At 39.8% G+C, this 23,333-nt stretch overlaps 2 protein-coding genes across 5 annotated transcripts in view; both read left to right on the forward strand.

Annotated features, from left to right (window-relative positions):
• Positions 1-11,341, forward strand: part of myt1lb (myelin transcription factor 1-like, b) — a 146,159-nt gene extending 134,818 nt beyond the window's left edge. For all 4 annotated transcript variants that reach the window (XM_072689141.1, XM_072689140.1, XM_072689139.1 and 1 more), the window contains 7 exons: positions 247-330; positions 1,604-1,825; positions 2,368-2,459; positions 2,746-2,849; positions 3,681-3,728; positions 7,405-7,467; positions 8,643-11,341. In XM_072689141.1, coding sequence (XP_072545242.1) covers positions 247-330; positions 1,604-1,825; positions 2,368-2,459; positions 2,746-2,849; positions 3,681-3,728; positions 7,405-7,467; positions 8,643-8,783 — 754 coding nt within the window. In that variant the 3' untranslated portion in view covers positions 8,784-11,341. The remainder of the gene's footprint in view (positions 1-246; positions 331-1,603; positions 1,826-2,367; positions 2,460-2,745; positions 2,850-3,680; positions 3,729-7,404; positions 7,468-8,642) is intronic.
• A 2,869-nt stretch (positions 11,342-14,210) lies between these two features.
• pxdn (peroxidasin) overlaps positions 14,211-23,333 on the forward strand; it is a 65,579-nt gene continuing 56,456 nt past the window's right edge. The window contains exon 1 of the mRNA XM_072689138.1: positions 14,211-14,556. Within this exon, the coding sequence (XP_072545239.1) occupies positions 14,369-14,556 (188 nt within the window). The 5' untranslated portion in view covers positions 14,211-14,368. The remainder of the gene's footprint in view (positions 14,557-23,333) is intronic.

Consider the following 23,333-nt stretch of genomic DNA (forward strand, 5'->3'; position numbering starts at 1 on the left):
ATAAACTAACTATAAACACTACTGAATGATTCAGCATGTTACATTAGATTGTTATTATATAATATATAATTACATTTGAATAGTGTAGCAAAACAATACAAGTAACTCCAAGGTCCAGCTTTCATAGGTCAGTGTTTAGTCCCCCGCATGCACCTCAGCATCATGTCGGGAATGCCGTATAGATCTTCTTAAATGAATAAATTCCCAATTGTAAACAGCCCTGCTAACTCCAGCGTGTTTCTTCAGCTTGTCAGGATGCCCACGGGCTCGGAAGAGTGGCATAAAGATTACTCACAGCAAAGAGGACAAGGAGGACCAGGAGCCAATCAGGTAACAGCCTTCAATCTACTCGAGCCCTGCTCCTCACACAGTAACCACTGCTGCTACTGCCACAAGAGCCAGCCTAATTCAAACAGCACATGAGAGGCTACGTCAATAACAAACTCATCAACCAGGCGATCACTTACTGCCAGCTGCAGCTGTCAATGTCCCCCTTGGTCCAAAGTGAGAAGACGACTCAAAGAGGATAGATTCTGAAGGTCAACCGTTGTGGTTCTGAGGGTAATACTTTGCCAAGAGCTTGCACTACAGGCAAAACATTTTTCAGAAGCTCTTCTTGTGGTTCAAAGCCATATTTGGAGGTAATTGTAGTTACAGAGAGACACGGCTTGAAAAGCTCAGGAGTACTGAGACTCCTTGAGGCCTGTGCTGAGGGGTGCTGTGGGGATTGTGGCATCTGTGCTGAAATTTGAGAATGTGCAAGTAGAAATATAAAAGTTCCTTTTGAGAGACGCGAGTCAGATGGTTTGGCCTAATGGCTTCCCATATGTCTGTCTAATGAACAGACAGCTAATTAAGCTACTAGCAGCAAAATCAACACGGGTGATAGAAAGTGAGTTGAGGAACCACAAGAACATGCAAGATGAATGTGATACATTCATGCATTCACAACAATTAACTGAACTCTTTGTCCACATCATCGACCCTCCCTTATTGATCAGAAGCTGATCCTACAGTTAGAACATTTGGAAGCAGTATTTTTATAATCATGTTGCAGATAAACGTATAGTTATATAAAATGATAGTGGGCTAGAGGGGTCCAATACTTTTGGGATGACTTGGGGAGTTAGGGTTAGGGGATGAGGTGAGGTGGTGATCATCCAACATCCTAACCTCACTAATGCTCTTGTTGCCGATTGCAATCAAATCCCCACAGCATTGCTCTAAAATCTAGCAGAAAGCCTTTCCTGCACACTCTTTTTTTAATACCCTTGAAAACAAGATGAAACAATAAATGAGCAAGTGTCCCAATACTTTTGTCCTGTTGTCCAATAGGCTGTGCAGATCATAAATAATTTTATTGGTATTATTTATTTTAGAAATAATATTTATTTGTCATTATTGGTCTGGTCAGGGGCTGCTGTTGACCAGATATTATTGTCACAGCTGTGACTCAGCCATGGTAGTGTTTATGGTAGTGTGTGTAGCTTGGGTACGAGTGTATCAGGCAGAGCAGTGTAGCTGGGGTTGTAAGTCATGCCTGTGATCTGAAGAGTTAGCTCTTGTATGATGTTAGCTCTTATTGTTTCATATTTCCTTGTAGGTGTCCTGTACCTGGTTGTGACGGACAAGGTCATGTGACAGGGAAGTATGCATCTCACCGCAGCGCATCAGGCTGCCCTCTAGCGGCCAAACGACAGAAGGATGGGTATATGAACGGCACACAGTTCACGTGGAAGGCCGGGAAGACAGACGGCATGTCCTGCCCGACCCCAGGCTGTGACGGCTCGGGGCACGTCAGTGGCAGCTTCTTGACCCATCGAAGGTGGGCTGACCATACACAATATCACCCTTTAGTGAGACAATATAAGGACTAGTTAAGGGTCAAATGGTTCTTTGTCCGATGCCATAAGAGAACCACGTTTGGTTCCATAAAGAAGCAAGTTAGTAATAAATGTGTATAAGAGTTTAAAGAGTAATGAAGCTTAAAAGTAGCAAAGGACATTTTCACAACAAGTGACGGTTCTTATACCTCTTATTATACCTTAAAAATAACAGCCTGGCTAGCTTGTTGACCAGCTTATCTCTTGACCAGCATGGGGCAGCATTGAGTTGAATGGTTTAGCTGGTCTACAAGCATGATCAGTGTGACCAAGCTAAACAACCAGTATAACCAAGATTGACCAAGCCGGTTGATGAGCATGACCAGCATCACCATGCTGATTGACCAGCTTGACCACACTGGAATGACCAACTTTTCATCCACCTTGACCATCAAGAACCAGCTTGGACCATCCAAAATCTGCACTGTTGATCGTTCCAGCTGTCCTGCTTCTGTGTGACTCTCTTTCGTTATTCCTCCTACAGTCTGTCAGGTTGCCCACGTGCCACATCGGCCATGAAGAAGGCCAGACTGTCAGGAGTGGAGATGCTTTCAATAAAGCAGCGGCCAAGCAATGGTAAGTCTGTTGTTCAGTAAACACGTGTAATCGGGAGATAGGCTAGCCAATGTGGGCGTCAAGCTAATGTAGTAACACGCTTAGTTAGTGTTCTCCTCCTAGCACTTTCAGCTGCCTAAGGACATTGCGTCAGCAGTAGTTTGAAGAGCAGTAGTCTATCCTCCCAGCCAGGCAGAATTGTGTGTAATAAGGAAAGCCGTATTAACGGCTTAAGAGTTTGGCAGTGATGATAAATGATAAACAGACATTTCTGTCCACAGCTATATTTCTGTTTGATTGTCTGCAGGTTTAGACAATGACGAGGACATTAAACAGCTGGATGAAGAAATCAAAGATTTAAATGAATCAAATTCACAGGTGGAGTCAGATATGATCAAACTTAGAACACAGGTAAGGAATAAAACTCTTAGTATAAAATATCATTACTGTTTTATGCATCTAAAGGGATCAGCCATAACATTAAAACCACAGGTAAAACAGGGAATATCTGCTTATCTGGTTGGTTATCTGATTACAGTGGCATCTATTAAGGGGTGGGATATACATATTAGGTTTGAGGGCTATGGGTTGAAGCAGAAAAAAATGGCAAGCGTAAGAATCTGAGCCACTCTGACAAGAGCCAAACTGTGAGGGCGAGATAACTGGGTCAGAGCATCTCCAAAACACCAGGTCTTGTGGGACTTAGTGATGCGAACCACAGATGCCCCACCTCACAACCTACATGACTTAAAGGATCTACTGCTAATTCCTGTGTTGGAGCCAGAGACCACAGAACACCTTCAGAGGTCTTGAAGGAGTCCATGTCTCGATTCGTCTGAGCTGTTTTGGCGACAGTAGGGGGGCCTGCACAATATTAAGACAGGTGGTATTAATGTTATGGCTGATTTTCGGTGCTAGGACCGCTTCTAATTATATAGGATTGCACCATAGTGTACGTGTGTATGTATATGTACTCTGTTAATAAACACAGAAACAACCCCTTGGCTGTGTTCGGCACGACTTTAATGAAATTTGCAGTTTAATGAGTTTTGATTCATTTGAGATGAGCACATTCCTTTGTTCCAGTCTGCGGCACTGTGTGAAGGCGCAGATTCAGACTAAATAATGACTTGCATCACACCAGAGAGATAATGAAGACTCCTGAATATTTGCATTGTGACAAAGCTCATCTCCTTTCACTGTACATTCATAACTAACATGAAGACTCCTTCTCCTCCCCAGATTACCACAATGGAGTCTAATCTGAAGTCAATAGAGGAAGAAAACAAGGTGATTGAACAGCAAAATGAATCTCTCCTGCATGAGCTGGCCAACCTCAGCCAGTCACTGATTAACAGTTTAGCTAATATCCAGCTCCCTCATATGGTAAGGGCCACAATTGAGAACGGATAGCGGGCAAGTTATGGAAAGAACAGAGCATTGCGCTGCAGCTTGTTGATTTTCAAACCATAGCTCTCTGTGGCTTCAGGCAACAGTTTACTCTGCATGCTATATTCAAACGCAACTGCTTTAATTTACATTGCCATTGTGATGGTGCTGCGGAGACACTGAGTGAGTCAGCGATATGAAAAAGACAGCAGTTAATCAGCATGATCATCAGTGGGATCTGATAAGGCAAGGTCACTGGCAGAGATTCTATAAAACGGCTTAAGTTGGAAGATAACAACCGTCTCCCGAAACACAGTGTGTGCATTGTTAGGGTGGGCATTATGGCGATATCAGAGGTGGGTGGAGTAGCTTAAACCTATACTTAAGTAAAAGCACTGATGCTTTTGGCAAAATACTAACTTACGTAGAAGCTAAAGTACATTTCCACCAAACGGTAGCGCATAGAGAATCTTGAGTAGAAGAACTGCACAAAAGTAGCTTGAATAGGCAATGGCCTCTTGGCAGGCTGACAGTATTATAAAGCCCCTGTAGTTGCTGAGTAATATACCTTAGTGTGTAATAAGTCTTGCTGCATTAAAGAGAGAGTTCTTTGAGTTAACTCAACTTAGTCAAAAGTTCTCCTACCTCCCCTCATACTTCATCTCAGTATGATCAACAATACATTTCCGCTGCAGCTCACCGACTATTGTTTTTGAGCCTCAACTTAAAATGTCTTGTTGACCAAACGCAGATGCAGAATAATAAATAAATGGGAGTTAGGAGAACTCTTGACCAAACTAAGTTGAGTTAAATAAAAAAAAACCTCTGTAATCAGTTACTCATCATTTTAAGTTGGCCTGACTTGGCCTGCCTGTGAGTGCAATATGTAACTGCAGCAGAACGTCATTGTGTGGCATCCAGCATACATCGACATAGGAACCAAAGACTGATTAGCTCTAGTCTTCTCTTTTTGTGATGAAGTCTTGTATAATAAGTAATAAACCTTAAAATGCAGAGGTTTGACCAATCGCAGAGCAGTACAGATGATGCCAGCAACATAACAGAATAAAATAAAATGAAATAAAGGAATCTGTACCTAAATGGTAATGACTGAAATGAAATTAAAATATAAAAAGTAAAGCAAAAATCTGTTTCCCTACTACGGTCCTACACAGTCAGACGTATCTATAATCAGACTAAATTTAATAATAACAGATTTACTTTGTTTGGCAGTAACTTTTTAAATGACTATTTAGTGTTTGACGACTCTATAGTGTTTAATATCCCACAGTCCAGTCTGACTGACCTATCTGACCTTTCAGCTCCCAGCTCCTTTACAACTCTGCAGTCAGGTCACTTTCTGTGTGTATATTAGCATTAGCCTCCTCCTTGGTTCTGAATGCGCCGTTCAGAGCTGGTTTAGAACCAAAGAAAGGAGTGTGGTTCTCTCGCTGGTAGAACATTAGAGCAATTCCACCATTCAGTTTCTAATCAGGTGGAATTCAGGAGTGAAGACGGGATGGGAGGAACAGTATATCTTCCTAAATGGAGATGATGGAATAAAACATCTTTGTTTTTGCACAAATACGACCAAACTGGGGGGATTTAGCAGTGTGGACCAAAACGGCAGAAAACAGACCAACATTTTCTGGAAGAGTGAAGAGTTTAAATCCTCCTCTTCTGACAGATTAACTAACACACTCTTTACCTGCTGCTCTGTGGCCGTCTGCTGTTGCTGTGGCACGTTTACAGCGAGGCTCTGAGCTAACTCTAAGATAAAGTTTTCCTCTTCCCCAAACTCTTCGTTCCACCTTAAATAATGCAGCAGTTACAATCTGCTGCTGAAATGAACTCACTGTAACTGCAGCACTATTTAAGGTGGAATGGAGAGTTAGCATTAGAAGCTTTTGTTTTAGCTGTTAACTGGTAACATGGCCACTTTAATCAATTCAGATAAAGTTCTGTTATGTTTTCCTCCCTGAAATAAGCTCACAGATGAACTCTATCTAGGGTAATTTAAAAACACCCAATATGTTTTTCCAATGTGTGATTGGATTGGATCGGGACATACCTATTTTCTAGACATAGGGTACCCATGATAAAAGCCCATTGCTGTCATACTGCCCACGTCTAATGCGTGCACATCTGTAGATGTAGAATCTGTAGAAGCAGTACAGATTTAACATTCAGTGCTGTTTCATGAAGTCACCATTGAGTTCCTAAATGATAAACACTGCCTACGTCAGTCTTTACCCCTCTCACTCTCAGAGAACTTTGGTCTTACCGTTAGATTTCTCTGTCAGTGACACATGTCAGAGCTCAGTATGTATGCAATGCAAAAGCGATGCTAGATTAGTTACACTGGCTACTTCACATATCACATGCAATGTTGCAAATTCTTTGCAATGCAAATATGTCTATATTTGAGCTTAGTTATGTAGATGGCATCGAAAACAGCTTTCTTCCATAGCTTTCATTTTGCTTTTGTTTCCTGACCTCCCCTAAATGAGCTTAAAGAAAATTGACAGGAAAGACTTATATCCATTTCAGATATCATGGCAGTACGAGGATGGTGACAAGTTAGAATATGTAGATTGTGTTTCAGTGATTTATATCTTTAAACCAGCCAAAAAAAAAAAAACATATTCAGTCTCTTTAAATGCTGATTGTTATCGAGTTTATGTTTGTTCGTTAAGGGCAATAGCACTTGTGAATTGTTCGCTCTTGGTTTTGTAGCTGCTCATTTGAAAACCACAGTCATTGGTCAGGTTTGCTTTAATTAAGGCCCTGTTGCTTATATAACACTGCTTTGATATTTTATCGAAATATAATGTTATTTATGATTTTTTTAAATAATAAATACAGTATTGTGCAAAGGGTTTAGAGTTAGCTCACAAGATCTCAGCTTCTTTCTTCAGAATGAGTAATTCTTGTTCTTTTTTACTGTATCTGTTCTAATGTAATCTGGAGTTTCTACAGTCAAAACTCTCTAATTGATAAGAGAAATGGGTTTAATTGATTTTAAATAGTTGCGTAAGGTGCCTAAAACCTATGCACAGTACTATGTGTGTTTATATATATATATATTATATTATTATATATATATATATTGCTGCTGTCCAGTGAAAACCATGTATCTCCACTTTTGTACACTTGTGTTAATAATTCTTGATGAATGGACCAATAGAAATGCTCCAAATGACTTGGAATAAACTTTTATGCCTTCTCCTGTAAAGTCACCATTTTGGAGATGGTGTTTGTTATTGGACAGCAAATATATATATATATATATATATATATATATATATATATATATATATATATATATATATACACACACACACACACACACACATATATATATATATATATATATATATATATATATATATATATATATATATATGTTTGTTTGTTTGTTTATATACACACATATATGAACAGTATATGTAAGTTGTGGTCCTGGAATCTGGCCATCTGCATCAGCTAGGAAATGCAGAAGCGCTAAAAGTCCACTGAGGTGTAAGATGTTCATGCTGGATTCAGAAGCCTAATAGATCTCTGCCTTCCCCTCTAGAAACCGCCGCTCCACAAAGAGCCTCCGCTTAGAAATACCAGCTGTTTACAGTTGCATCAGCGAGTAAGGAATTCATTTTCATAGTCTACTGCTCTCCACTTCTTTTGTTTTCCTTATCTTTTCTATGCACTTTACCCTGTCCACCACCACTTCACATGGCTTTTTAAATGGACATGTAACCATTAGTGCATGTGTCATTAGTCATTGCTGTGTCAGAGTGACTGTAATATGGCATGAGTTGCAGCTGAACTGAATTAAGGTATCCGTGGTGCTCCAGCCGCTGATAATATCACTGAAGTGACGCAAATGGCTGCAATACGTGTCAGATATTCTGATGAATCTACTCCATAATAACAATAACCACGGTTACTGATAAGGTTGGTTGTGATAACAGATGATAGCTGTGGTTTATCTCTGACTTTGCTATTGCTGCCATTTTACATCACTTATGGTTCATTAAAATTAATGGGTAATTTCAGGTTTATCCATCAGGGCTGGAGAATCCTTAAGTCACTGTGCTTTATTATTACAAGGATTTGCCATAACATTAAAACCACTGGCAGCTAAAGTTTTTAACCATTGATTATCTGGTTACAGTGGTACCTGTCAGGGGTGATATATACAGTATTTGGCCAGCAGGTGGAAGCAGGGACTATGGGTACACATAAGGATCTGAGGCAGTTGTCTGAGGCAGTTTGAGTCAGAACTTTCTCCAAAACATCAAGCAGGTCTTGTATGGTATGGTATGGTAGTGGTCAGAAGTGCTATAAGAAAAGTGCTATAAGAAAGGACAACGGGTGGACCGGCGACAGGATCATGGGCACCCAAGCCTCATTGATGTGATCCATGGCCGCCCCACCTCACAACTTACAGTCTTTGTTAAACCTGCAGTGGAATCTACAAAGAAAAGACATAGTGTTGCCATGATATTGCAGTGCAGCCATACTGCTTACAGTCTTGATCCGTCTGCATGTTGTCTGTCCTCCATGCTTCATGCTGTACCCACAAACTGTAGTGTGAAACCATGATGACAGTGTCGCTTTCCATTTGAAATCTCCTGTAAAGTTTTAACGTTCCACTTACTGTACTGTCCCTTTCATTTCCAGTGAAGCGCCTCATGTGTGCGTTGATAACAGCGTATAGTGTCTGAAAGGCTATAAGGCTATAAGACGTTTGTAGACCTCATGTTTGTGCTGCAATCTGATCTAACCCATGGATTCCTCTGTGTCGTCTCCCAGGACCCGATAAACGACCAGAACTTTGACGCGTACGTGACCACTCTGACTGATATGTACACGAATCAAGAGCAGTACCAGAGCCCAGAGAACAAAGCCCTGCTGGAGAATATAAAACAAGCAGTACAAGGGATCCAAGTCTAGCCAATCAGCAAACTAAGAGGCTTCTAACGTGTGTATAATCGAGGGGGAGGTGGCGGTTGGGGGGGTCGGGGAAGAGACATTTACAAAACAAGAACGAGACAAACGGGACGCCTCGTGGTTTGCTGCTGTAATTTAGCAGACAGTGTTAAATATTCACATTATGTTCTTTCAGAAGTGTTATGCTTAAAAAATCTTCATGATTTCTGTTTAATTTCCGTTTTTATTTTTGGTCTTGCTTTGAAAAATAATTCTAGTTATGGGCAGAATAGTTTTTGAAGACATTCACATTTTGTACGTTTTCATATGAGCTAACATAGTGTGATGTAATGTTTCTAGCTGCTCATGTATGCACATTTTAGTGTATATTTCTGAACAGTAAGGCAAACGATATTGGATATACGTTCTTTTTTTAATGCTTGCTGACGAAGCATTTTAGACTGAAGATCTAAACGAATACATCTAAACAAGGAACATGCAAAGATAATTAAGCTACTTTTTTCAAATGTAAAATCTTTTCTCCTCATTGAATGATTTTATGGACTTTCGGAAGATGTTTTTGTGTGCGGATTGTAAAAGGGCAGGACTTTTATTTTATAACTATGCTCCAGAAGGTCTGGTGGGACTTTGGTGGGAAGCTGAGTTGGCACCTGGTCATTGGGTGGGGGAAGGAAGGGGGGTCGTTGGAAAAAATGAGCAGCGAACAAAAAAAAACCTGAAATCAACTTGATGTATGAATGTCACAGTTTTATTGTAAACATCATGACACGGAAACCTGATGGTGGAAGTCCCAGAGTTTAACGAAGAACATTAACTTCAAGAAAAGAAAAAAGTGTTTGTTTGCTTTTTTTTTTGGTTGTTTTTTTTTTTTTACATTGATTTATTTGGTGTTTGGAAAAGAGCTACTGTCATTAAATCTGCATCAGCGTAATGGCAACCGAGCTTCTTATGACCACCCCAGCGTCAGTGTTCATTTAGCATGATCCTCGTAATCGTAGCTAGAATCTCACACCACATCAGCAATATTTACGACTTCGCAGCGTTTATGACGATGAGAGGCAATCTGGGGAAACAGTTGGGGGTATATGCAATTTCCTGTTTGTAGACATAGTGGGGAAGCAAAAAAGATGCTTTTTACTGTGTGTAAATGATTGATTTTTATATAAATCTTTTAATACTAAATTTTTCAAAAGGGGGTATACGTGGACATTCAATTTAGGGACAGGCAAAGAGGTCTTTTCTTTTCTTTATTTAGGATTTAATGCACAGGGACACCTTCGTTTCCATGTTCTGATGGTTTTACATGAACTACAGCAGTACTTGGAGCCTAAGTGGAAGAAGAAGGGTTTTGTAGAATATATATATGAACTATGAAAGCGGGACTTACAGGGTCATTGTCCCCACTTATGTGCCAGTAGACTATTTGCACTTGTCCTAAAGATATAAGGTTACATGTGGTGGTGTGCAATCTCCAGGTGTCTCTTTGGCACACGATTGGAACGAGGAACGGCAAGGATATTGGACTGTATCGGGTGAAGACTACAGGGAATCTGAATACAAATGAGGACAATATCTTTACCAGTAATATTATGAATTATTAAAGGATGCTATTTCATTTTGGTATCTTCTAGGATCATTAAAAATCCCCAGCAGCACTTTATGTCTATCACTGTACAAAAATCATTCAAAAATGCTCAATCAATGGAAACACGAGGCGACGAGAGGCGAAAGAAGGAAGGAAATGCTCACAAATGCTCAAAATGACGGGCCCGGCCCATGGATGGAGTGTCGTCGGAAGCGAAGGGTGTTGCAATACTACAGTATGTCTACGCGCCCCTACTTTCTGTTCTGTTACCTGCTGTAGCAACCACGCTAAGACTTTGCCTTTCGGAGAGCGACTGCAAAGGTGCTTGTCTTTCACCTGATCTCGTCCATTGTACAACTCTTCGTCCTCTTTTCAGACACCGTCCTCCATGACTGCATATGCCTTTCATCACAGCATCGTGTCTGCAGCTTTTTGCCAATATAGTAATGCTTTCGATAGAGTAATAGCTAGTATCAGTTTTTGAATAAAATTATTGTTATCAGTACAATGGAAAAGGGATTTTAAGCACAAACATGCTGCTCATCTACTGTTGCTACATAATATCAAATGATTAAAAAAAAAGAAGAAGAAGACGCAGAAGAAGAAGAAGAAGAAGAAGATATCTGTGACTATTTACCTAGGGAAAACAAAAAGGTGTCACATATTAGAATGCTGAAATTTCATATGAATTATTGTGAATTCATCAGAGTTTATTTATTCTAAATTCTTCATTTCGAGGTTGATTTGAGTAATCATCGATGAAGACAGGATTTTGTACAAACTATTGTGCTCTCTGTGGAACTGAAGTTTGATTTATTTTTGTACAACACAGCATGAATTTGTTGACCTTTTAGTTTTGCTATAAATGTGTGAGATCACAAGTTGCTGTGATTTTTCATTTTTAAATTGTGGAATTTGTACAATTTTTGTCATGCTGGATGTTGACACATCTTACTCTGAATAAAGAAAAATGGTGTTGCCAAAGTCTCCTATCACCGCTATAATTCAGCATCTGAAACTTTTATGATTGACTCATTTAATCTCAAACTGAGGGGGGATTAGAGCCCTTGTGTAGCCACCAGGACACTACTGTATATGCCATATAAGGCAACATTAAGTAGCAGTTTTACCCTAAAATAGCCACTTCAGGCTTCAGACACTTTCCACTGACTGTATTAGGGGAATCACGTCACTGTCATTGCCACTCATGGCCTGAAACGCTGCTACTGCACTATGGCACTATGGTACTAATAGTAGGTCCACTGCCACTGCCTCAGTCCACATGCTTCCCTTCAACTTGTCAACAAATGCACATGTTCAGCTGTCCATAAGGGGGTGTTCAAAGCGTTATTTGTATTTACAGCAGGAGCCCAGGAGCCAAAATACCTAATTTTACATAAAGCTGCTTCTTGATCATTATTATAACCTGGGGGGAAATACATGGTCTACGAATGAATGCCTTTTACTGTCGCTAAACACACGTTCAGTGATATTTAAAGCAACTCCTTTCCACAGTGCACTGTGTACGGAAAAAATATCAAGAAATATCAGACCATATACACACTATATACATTTATACAATATTTTATTTTTATTATTATTATCATCATCTTTATTATTATTATTATTATTATCATTATTATATTAATAACAATAAAAGTGACGATGATGATGATGATGTATTATTGCATTGATAAACAGGGAATCATGTAAAAAGATAATAGGAACAAGGCAGTGGTGGCTGGGTTATTGGTCACAGAGTTGGTTTTGTGGGTTTGATGCCAGGGGTCATTAAGCTGCCTCTGTTGAGCCCTTAAACATGGCCCTTAACGTCTCTAGCACTGCAAACACTGCACTCTGACCGTAACTCTGGATCCTCATGTTCTAGCATATTTCTCATGTCAAGCTCAATGGAGGAAAATAATTAATAAACCACACAATTATGGTGTGCCACCAGTCATCATTGTATATATATATATATATATATATATATATATATATATATATATATATATTATAGACACTTTATATACTGTTGCTGTCATTTTGGCAGATTTTTTATTTTTTACATATTATGAATCTGGCAGTTTACATTGTGTCAAAATGTCATAATTTCCAAAATCTTTTTACCTGAATTATAAGTTATGTTTTTTTCTTGCTGCCATAAAGTTGATATTTTGGATATACAAGGTTTTTTGCACAGTAGTAATAATTTATTTTTTAGCAAATATTTCAGTTGTAGCTGAAGTCTGATGTTTTACTGAACATTTTAGAGCTCAGATTGAAGTAAATAGCTCTGGTCATGTTGCCGGTCACACTGGATTTCTGTAAAGCTGCTTTGCAAATAAATGTGACTTGACCTGACTTGACCCGACCTCCCACAGGAAATCAAAGCGACTATCATTTCATTTAGTTTACAGTTTAGCAGAAAACACTTCTTGGGGCTTACAGACTTACAAACTTACTAACCTGTAATTGCAGTCAGTGAGAACAAGAGCCATGTGTGTTGTGTCCCAATTAGGGTTGCAAAGGGGTGGACAATTTCCAGTAAATAACTGGTAACTTTCCATGGTAACTTTAGCTTGGGAACTCTGTAAATATTCAAAATGTAAACTTTTCATGGACATTTTGGAAACTTTGGGAATTTATTGGAATTAGCAGGAAATACTGGATAATTTAAAGAAACTTTATTATACATTATCACCAATGTCCTGAATAAATAATAAATAAATGTATTCAAATAAATGTACCATGGGAATAAAGGGTAATTATGGGAACATACATATCCTTGATAAAAAAATAAAAATAAACTGAAGCCTAATCTTGCTGTAGATGTGATGGGGGAATGGACAGTGCATGCAGGGGGCGTGGTCTCAATAGCCCTTCAGTGTGTAATGTGCCATGTGCCTGGGATTGAGACCACGCCCACATCACATATACAGCAAGGTTATTCTTCAGTTTATTTATTAACAACAACATGTATGTAAAGGTGAGAAACTTACATATAGCCTTTCAGTGTGTAATGTGCAATGTGCCTGGGATTGAGGAGCAGCTTTGCTATTCAACTGTTTATTATTGGTATATTTTTTTTACCATCTGTAAGTTTCTCACCTTTACCTTCGGATGTTCCCATTCTGTTCTCATTCATTCACACAATTTAGAGAATTGAAAGATTTTGCAACCTTAGTCCCAAATATCCTCATTAGGATCATTCATTTTGGAGGTATGAGATTTAGGAGATTTTCAGCAGAGGGCAGCAAAACTCTAGAAATCAGACGTGCCTTTTAGTGGCAGGGTAACGCATTCTAGTTCAAGTAGATAATGGTATGTGCAAGATTTACTAACGAAAGACAGAAGGCACGTTTATTTACTGCTCAGCCTGTTTACCACTGTAATTAGCTAGCTGCTCAGCCAAAGGTGGCCAAGGAAATCGAGGGGAGATAGAATTGAACAGGAATTTCCTCGAGAATTTCAGAGCAATTCGTTTATAACTACACTGTTTTAATAACAACTAATGACAACTTCATAAAAAAATAACTTCATTGTTTTTTGGAGCTTTTTGCCTCCAAACTTGTGGAAGAGGCGAGCGCTCTCTTTAGCTCCTCATTGTTTTTCTGTTCCCACCCGTATTCCGTCAAGCCCCGCCCTTGTGCCCCACGATTGGTTGGAAAAATTGCAGCGTCTGCAATACGATTGGCTAGCAGCTCATGGTAACCCACCTAGCCAATCCCAGCGCCTTAGGCGATAGATTCCTAGCCAATAGTACTGCGGGGTAGGCGGGATTAATGTGAATGAAAACGGGTGTGAAAAAAAATAACTTCAGAACGGCTCCTCGTCCCGTTTGAGTGTGGCTAACACACTGCCCTACTTTTACACCCGACTCTGTCGACCGGAGCGACCGCTGGAGGCCTGCGGATCCCAGCGCGGGCTTACCTGGAGGGGCTGAGTTGCTTGGCGGTGGTGTGTGTGTGTGTTCAATGGTTCTTTGGCTAAGCGCTCTGCAATGGCGTTGTGGACCGGCCGAGCCGCCTCATCTGCGTTCTTAGTGCTGGTCGGGCTCCTGCTGCTCGGCAGTGGTCCGGACGTGGTCTCCGCATGTCCGAGTCGGTGTCTGTGTTTCCGAACCACGGTCAGATGCATGCATTTAAATCTGGAAACGGTGCCCGCCGTCTCCCCCCAGACCACCATCCTGTGAGTATTCAAGTATTATATAGATACTTTATTAGATAATTACCTTCTGAAAAAGGCAGAACCTGACCTGACAGTCCACAGGTTTCCCCAACAGCCAGTCATTTAATCATTTTATACTGTATATATTTACTTCTGATGTTTATTTGTTTGTTTGTTTGTTTGTTTTCTGGGTATTTAGTTTCCCACTGTAAACACACTGTTAGCAGCTCTCTGGAGGAGGCCAGCTCTGAGCTCACTGGCTCAGGGTCTCCTCCCTCATAGCCCACCTTTGTGTTCTACTCCTTTTTTTTTTTTTTTTACCCAACTTTTACCCAATTTTCAGTTTATCCACTTTACCTCTATCAGTAGTTGGTAACACACTGTGTGAAGCTCTGTGAATGAGGAGAGCTTCCAGCTCCTTCACTGTCTGTATTTATTGTAGATGGTTAGATGGGGATCTTCTGACCTTCCATAAGCTGGAGACCAGTCTGCAGTGCAGCCCAGCTTCTTCATCTTATCTGCTTCTTCATTGTTGCTCTTTGGTGGCCAATCCCGCTCTTCCTACTGACCAGTCTTATCTGTTTATACATCTTCTCTTCCTTTAGTGACCAATTGACCATGCTGTCCTTGGCCTAGCAAGTCTTCGGGTCACCAGCTTGCAACCTTGATATTGTCGCTGCCCAGTGAAAAAGATGCATCTCCAAAATAGCACAAAAAAAAAATCTTTGATTTTGGAGCATTTCTATTGGTCCGTTCATCCAGAATTATTCACACAGTGTAAAGAAAACTACAAACGAACAGAAATGAAGATGCATGTTTTTCATTGGACAGCAGCCAAATACACACATTCTTTAGGGTAATGCACCGAAAGTATGTAGACAATGCCGTATGTTTATGAAATCAGGACCTGCATTCTCTGTATATATATTAACATGCATTACTAATTTCAGGGCCCACTGGTACACTGTTAGCTTTGGAAGGTCGGCCTATATAAAGGCTGTAATGTCATTGTCTGGAAGGTGGGGAGTGCTCAATAAGGTAATTTGGGTTTAGCTATTAAACAACAAGCACATTGCTGCCCTTCCTTCCTCCTGTGTGTGGAGATAGCAGGCGATGACCTTCTTTATTTCAGTGTGGGCTGGAATTATTCATTAATGGCACACTCAGGAGCCATGATCAGCCATGATCTTGTTGACCGTCCTGGATGGGACCATAAACGTTGCTGTTGGCTCAATGCTGTTGGCTCATAGGCAAGCCTTGGCTCATTTATTATTATCTTTTTGCCTCCAAGATCAGAAATGGAGCTTAAATGGCTAACAAGTAATGGAAGCTTTTACCCTACCAATTAGTACAGTGCAAACTGCATGCCTAAATCAGTGACTTTGATAGGCTTTGTACTGTCCAGTGTCTACATGGTGTCTTAAGCTGTATGATATTGGCCTGCTGCGGTCTATAAGAATCCCACAGAGGTTTACTTATGATGATCTTGTGGTTTAACAGAAATAGTCTTTTTTATGTGCATTTTCCAGTCTCTCTCTCTGTCCCTTAAATTTGCTGTTTTTGCTGTCGATAATGATCTGCGTTCTGATTGGCTGCCCTATTGAAGTGAGGTATTGTGCCTATTTGAAAGGGAAGTCAGTGTGAGTAAGTGGGCTACACTGATTTAGGCTAATTAGGCTATATGTGTAAATGTGTTGTGGCAAATGAGTGACCTTTGTTTTCCATAAAAGAACTGTTCTTCGGGAAACACATGCTAGGTATACGTGGCTAAGCTGTAGACTGTGGCTGCTGCTGTTTTCGGGTGGAGTCATTTGATTAGGCGTCCTCAGTTCACTCTTGTTGGGTCTAGCAGGCATGTGGAATTACTCTGGTCAAACAGTAAGACTTGAACTGCATATGAAAGAGTCACATTGTTGCCTTGTACGTAATGTTGACCAGCTAATGAGAACAAATCAATGGAGCAGTTTAATTTCGGCTGCATGACCTGTTCAGCCTCATGGAGGTCAAGTCAGTTTCTGGGCCTTGGTTGCATCAAAGGAAGAACTCTAGAATCGGGCCCTGTTTAGATGCTTGGCTTGATGAGGCTGGATGAAAACATCTGAAACATCTCAGCATGTCAACAGAAATGTCTTTTGTATGCCAGAGCTAGGGTGAGAGAACCGGACCCCCCCACCCCCTTAAAAATTTGTAATTTGTTCCCCTGCTGGTTTTAATAGTCCCGTGTGATATCTGCATGCATTGGTTTCCTGGACCCGTATACATCTGTGCAAACAGAGGCCTCCATTCAGACTGGGTCCATGCACAAAGGAGCAAGTGAGCCCTAACTGGGGATATATATGGTGGTCACTATTAGTCTGCCAGCATCTGCAGAAAGACTGCCAGTTCTCTACACTGATCAGGGGTGGGCAGTATGATGATATGTTGATTACATCACATTATGCTTTTCTGAGTGGATCATGGCTACCATCAGCACTGCTAGGACACTAAACAACTCCATATGTCACTAAAAACACTAGACTGTTGACCCCCTAGTCTAGGGATGCACCAGTATGGGAATTGTGATGTCAGTATCAATGGCAGGGCAGTATGGTAGAAATATTATCACAATATTACACAATATTTAAAGAGATGTTCACGATTTTAAAAACGAATATCACCATAACATACAGAAACCTTTTGTTTCATATCAAAGGTATAAACACCCAAATTAAATAAAGCCAAACACCATAAGCAACTAATCGTGATTAATAAAAGCCAATAAACACTATACACAAGTAGGACTCTATGGTAAAAATACTATATTACAATATTTAAAGACATGTTTATGATACACCATATTTATCACAACACATGTAATTTCAGTCTAAATGCATCAGTAGCAACAGATCCTTAAAAACTACTATTTAGAGACGTGCTGCACTTTGTCTAAATAAACCAGTCTAAATACACTGCTTGTAAGAAAAGCTGCAGCTGATCAGTGTTCTTTAAGCACTGACCAAATCCTCAATCCTCAAAAAAATAGTCATATTGCCCAGCTCTATACACAACTAATAACACTTAATAAAATATTTAGTTAACATCATAAGCTGCTAAAATAAGGTAAACTTTCTCTTTGTGATTAGAAAATCTTAAGCCTATCACAATATTCAAATTAATCATGATATTCCACCTCTTCCGATATCCAATAGTTTTCATGAACTTAAAAACTGTACTATTATAAGATTTGATTTCTGTGCAGTAGCTGCAGTAGCCCATCACCGTAACTCCACAACATTGACAAAAGTATTGGGACACCTGTTTATTCATTGCTACTTTTTTAATCAGGGGTGTTAAGGGATTATCCCTACTGTCCAGGGAAGGCTTTCTACTTGATTTTTGAAGCATGGCTGTGAGGATTTGATTGCATTTGGAGACAAGAGTCTTGGTGAGTTCCCCAAGTCATCCCAGATGTACTGGATTGTGCACCATCCATCATTCCAGAGAACACAGTTCCACTGTCTACAGCTCAATGCTGGGGGGCTTTATAGCCCTCTAGTCCATGCCTGGCATTAGGCATGGTGCCAATATGTTTTCTGTATAGTGTTTTTTTTTATATTTTTTGGCAATATATTGCCACATGAATAATATAATAATTCTAATATAAAAGCATAATAATGCAGTTACATTCTTTTAAAAGGCTGAAAACTCAGTGGGCAATATCAAGGTCAGCAAAAATGATTGTGGTCAAGTCCATACACGGTACGATTTGGCTATAATGTAATTATCGCCACAGGCCTAGCAGGAATAAATGCTGGACAAAAAGAGTAAAATGCAGGTAAGCAGTCCAGTCCTGTTGTTCTGCTGGAGGCCCATGGAGTTAAACTCCCCTACTAAGAGCTTCATGCTTGCAGGGCTTAATGCAACCACCTGTTGCTGTTCTCTCTCGTCTTGTTGGAACATGAATGTACCCAGTTCCCCTACCCCCTCCTCTCGTTTCACTTTCCAGGGGTTCTCATACACGCCGTCCTCCACCACTCGGTGTAACCCTCCCCCTGGGCAGATTGCTTTGATTGGGGAAGGAATGTCATTCATCTTCTGGCTTGGGTTTCAGGAAGGTGCTTAAAACAATAGAGTAAGACAAAGAGATGATGATCTTTAATGTGGAGGTGAGCTCCTATCGCCTGAGGTTGTCCCTGTAGGTGAGACAGAGCAGTAAATACACAAGAGCTTTATACTCCTGAATGAAGCGCGTGAGCCAGCGGGTGACAGATGTTGTAGGTTTGTAGGTTTGTGGACAATAATGAGCTGCAACATCTCTCACCCTGAATCTTTTCTGATAGCTTTTATAGGGGTGATTCAGCAACTGGGCTGCCATTTGTGTCCCATTGTTTTATTATTGACAGATATGTGTGAAGTAAAATGACTATTCAGGCTATTCAGTCCTCCACATTAAAGGCCGTATAGAGAGGCGGTCGACTCTATGACAATATATAATGGTATTGTGTTAATAATAATTATTGTGATGCACAATATATAAAACTTTTTTCTAAACTTCTGTCATGGAGTTTGACAGCCCTTAAAAACACAGATCCTAGCTGGATCCTATATTGGATAATTAGTATGATCTTACTAATTAGGCCCGATCCGTTAAAGGGACTCGATTCTCACACCGCCGGTATTCTAGGATTCATAACCCAGGATCAGAGTAACCTACAGACATCATACACATGCCATAGCAAACAGCAAGACTCCCCTAATCTATCTATACAGCAGGACTACCTATCCCCATCTCTAGTTTTAGATAAATAACTGTAATAAAACAGTAAATATTAATAAAACCGTCAAAACTGGAAATACATCAGGAATCAATTCTTTTTGCAGTGTGAATCCATTTAACATCTTTTGAAACATTATAAACAAGTATAAAATGTATAAACTAATTTCATACAACTACTTTACTGTTAACAAAGTAAAATACCATGGGAGCACCAACTTGATTCTTTTGGGGTTCATGTTTGGTTCATTAGAGCACTTTATCTTTATCTTATGCTAAAATCACAACCTTGTTACTCAGTAAAATGTTTTTATTATTATTATTATTTTTCCAGGGTTTGGATATTTTTGTAATTGAATGTGATTTCTTAGATTCAATGTTTAAAAATATAAATTATTAATAATAATAATAATCAAGTTTAGTTTGACTTTTGCAGGGCTAAGTAGCATCCAATTGTGGAATCACCCATCTGATGGCTTCTGTCGGTAAATTTCTCACAGCTAATTTTAGATGGTGAGTGCTCTCATGATGATGCAGGGTTATTGTACAATGATTTGAAAAGAAAAAGATTGAATCTGATAGACCAAGGCTGTCTTAACTACCAGTATAGTCTCACTCTGCCTCCATTCAAAACTGTTTCATTGAGAGTTATGTTGAATTGCCCTGCTTTACGTGACTTAAGGTCCTATCAGGAGATTATGGAGGACTTTCCCTGCTCAACCTTGTTCATTTCTCAGATGCGGTCTCCAGAGGTTCTGCTCTGGCTGTAAATTCCAGCTCCTCTTTGTAATGACACTGTGTAGCACTTTCTTGCCCTGGGACTTCCTTAGATGGAGAAATGATTGCTTTCACATTACACGTTTTGTTCTGCCAACATGATGCAGGCTTTTATTTCTCCTCAGGAATGCCTCTGGTGTAGCTAACCTAGAGGGTCTGTGACTGCTGTTTTTGGGTAAATCAGAGTATTGTTAAGGCAGTTTAATGTGATCTTTGTGCTGTTTGGACCCCTAGTGGCTTATAAGGCTTTTCTGCGGCAACATGCAGTGCAATGTGGTCACAATTACGAACACGTGGATGAGAAAACGAGCAAACGTGTTCGCACGTTCATCCATAAAGTTCAGTACTGAAGCCTTTGTTTGTTATGATTTGCACTTCTCTCCTATATTCTGAAAACCAGGGTGTTTGACTGGAGGCCATTGACATCGGGGCACCTTCAAAACATGTAAGCTCTGGAGTTGCACCAGCTGCTCTCAGGAATGTTGTGTTCAGATTTCCATACTCTGATTAGTGACTCTGGATGTCATGACTAATAAGGACGGGTGATGGTATCGGACTCCTCAACATTGGCAGATAATTGCAGACAGATGTTTGGATTTGACCAGTGTTTTAAACTGATAGTTGATTGGAGGAGAAGAATGCTGATGGTCATGTTGGACTGCTGGATTAAATATACACATTTTCTATTATTTATTTGAAAACCAACAGAAATACATTACATGTTTTCATAGTGATCATAAATGTACAAAAGTCCATATGTTTTTGGACAGTTACACAAGTTTGTAATTTTGCCTGTGTGCACCACCTCAGTGGATTTAAAATGGAAAAATCAGGATGTGATTTGAAGTTTAGCATTTTAGCTTTAGTTCAAGAAGTTTAACAGCAAAATGCACTCACCGTTTAGGACATACAGCCATTTTTTGCATAGTCCCTCTGTTTTACAGGCCTAAAAGTAATTGGATATTATATTAATTATAAATGTTAGGAGTATTTTAATTCTTGACTGCAAATGTTTTGCAGTCAGTGACTATCTGAAGTCATTAATAAGCATCAACAAATCCCAGTAGCTCAGTTACATTGCCAGTCATACATACCAATACCATAACAGTGCCTCCACCATGTTTGACAGATGATGTGGTTTTGTTAAGATCATGAACCCATTCTGTCTCCCTCCATACTAAAGTTAATCTTGGTTTTATCTGACCAAAGGATTGTGTTCCCGGACTGGGCAGACTTTCTTCCTAGCAGTCTTATCAGGACTTTCTGTTCTTGGGTGTAACCAGTTGTTTGCATCTTTAAGCAAACTTTCTATATTTAAGTTTATGGAGGCACCTTTTGATTGTAGTCTTTGACAACAAGTTTTCTTGACTAGATGATGAAGTTTTTCTTCAACAAGGAAAGAATTCTGTGATCATATACTCACATAGTTGTTTCGCTTCTTGTTCCAGACCTTTTAGTGTTGCTAAATTCACCAAGAATGATCTCTCTGATAGAGCTGTTGTTGTTTCTCAGCCTATTGAGTTACCATGAACAGCTACCAAATGCAAATTCAACACTTTGATTCAACACCAGACCTTGTATCTCAACACAGCCACAGCTGGTTTGGGCTCAAAGTATATATGCTTTACAAACATTTATAGTTGAAGTAGACTGCATGTGGGCTACATGTGCCCCATAGTTCAAAGACCTGGCAAATCTAAACATGACTGCTCCAGCTGGGCCAGCTTAGGCCGACAAAAAACATGCTATTTTCATAACTGACCTGTCCCTGTAACTCCTAGACTTCCAGCCTTCTACGGCTCTCATACTGACCTAAACAAGCTATGCAAGTGAAGCAGAGAGAAATGAGGGAATTGGGATGTACTATGTACGCACATGCTGGTGTAGACCCCTGCTGTCTCCCCCATTTACTAAAACGATTCACCAGACATTTAGTGGAGATGGCTGAAATAAGGTACGATGCACTTCACTGCTGGATTTGCATCCTGGGAATACACGCATGGACTGTTGGGAGGGGCAGACAGGCCAATGAACAACAAATGGAAGCAGTGGTGTGAGGGTACTGCTCATGTGAGCGTTACCTTACATCAGGACCTCCCAGTTTCCAACGAGATGTGAGAAATATGGTGAAACATATTGGTGATTTGGTGGTTAATAATGTTATTTATGAGGTATACTTGTGCACCTTCTGAGTGTATATTGTATGCCTACAAGAGCAAGATTTCATTTGTTCATATATTTTTTAAAATGCTTCTTCCTGGTCAAGGTCATAGTGGAAACCGAGCCTACCTGGAATCATTGAGCGCAAGGCAGAGATACCTCCTGGACAGGGCAGAGCTAGATTAAATAAATTAGAATTACAATTTTATATTTATATTTTCTATTAGAAATTATTATAATAGTATAGTATGATATAAATATAAATGATCAGTATAATATATATTTTTTCTAATTAATTGAAAATGGATCTTTCAGTTAATTTTCAGTTAATCTCTGGAATAATAATATGTAACTTGATTAATAATACATTTGATAGGGATGTAAGAAAATATTGATATATCAAAGTTTTACAATATTGTATCAATTCTTAAAGACACAGTATTTGATTTTTAATGTATAGTTTATGTGTAAAGATTTGTGGCAGATAGTGGTTCATTTTGTGTTGTGTTTAAACCTCGACCACTGGATAGCAGTGTTGTTTACTCAGATTCTATGCATATTATTGTTGTAAAAAATGCAATGTCACGTTTCTTACAGTATCGCAATAAACCAAAAAATAGAAGAAGAATAGAATTATAACCCCTGTGTTGTGATGCATGTCGTTTCGTCAGGTTCTTTCCAATACACAGCGCTAGTATTTGATAGTGACTGCTTTGTTCATATGGACAGTACAGTGCTCAGCTGTTTTTGTGTTAGACACACAATGACCGCGAGACCAGTCATAGACTATTGACCGAGCTGAGTAATGCTGGAAGCTCCCTGAGACTAGACACTAAAGATGCCAGTGGAATGACAGACAAAGGGCTAGCATGTAATAGCCCATTGATTTGTGGCCACATTTATGACCCTTTTAGTAGGGGTGCAGAGTCAGGCACTTTAATTAGCCTGGATTTAGGTCAGGTTCTCTCTCTCTCTCTCTCTCTCTCTCTCTCTCTCTCGTTCTTTCTTTTTCCCCATGTTCTTTTATTCAGCTCAGTCTGGACTTTGTTTTTAACCATCTTACTCAGAGAGTCGGCCCAGTCAGAGCGAGCGGGTGTGGAAAAGACAA

The sequence above is a fragment of the Salminus brasiliensis genome, chromosome 10 (genome assembly GCF_030463535.1).
Source record: "Salminus brasiliensis chromosome 10, fSalBra1.hap2, whole genome shotgun sequence".
NCBI lineage: Eukaryota > Metazoa > Chordata > Actinopteri > Characiformes > Bryconidae > Salminus > Salminus brasiliensis.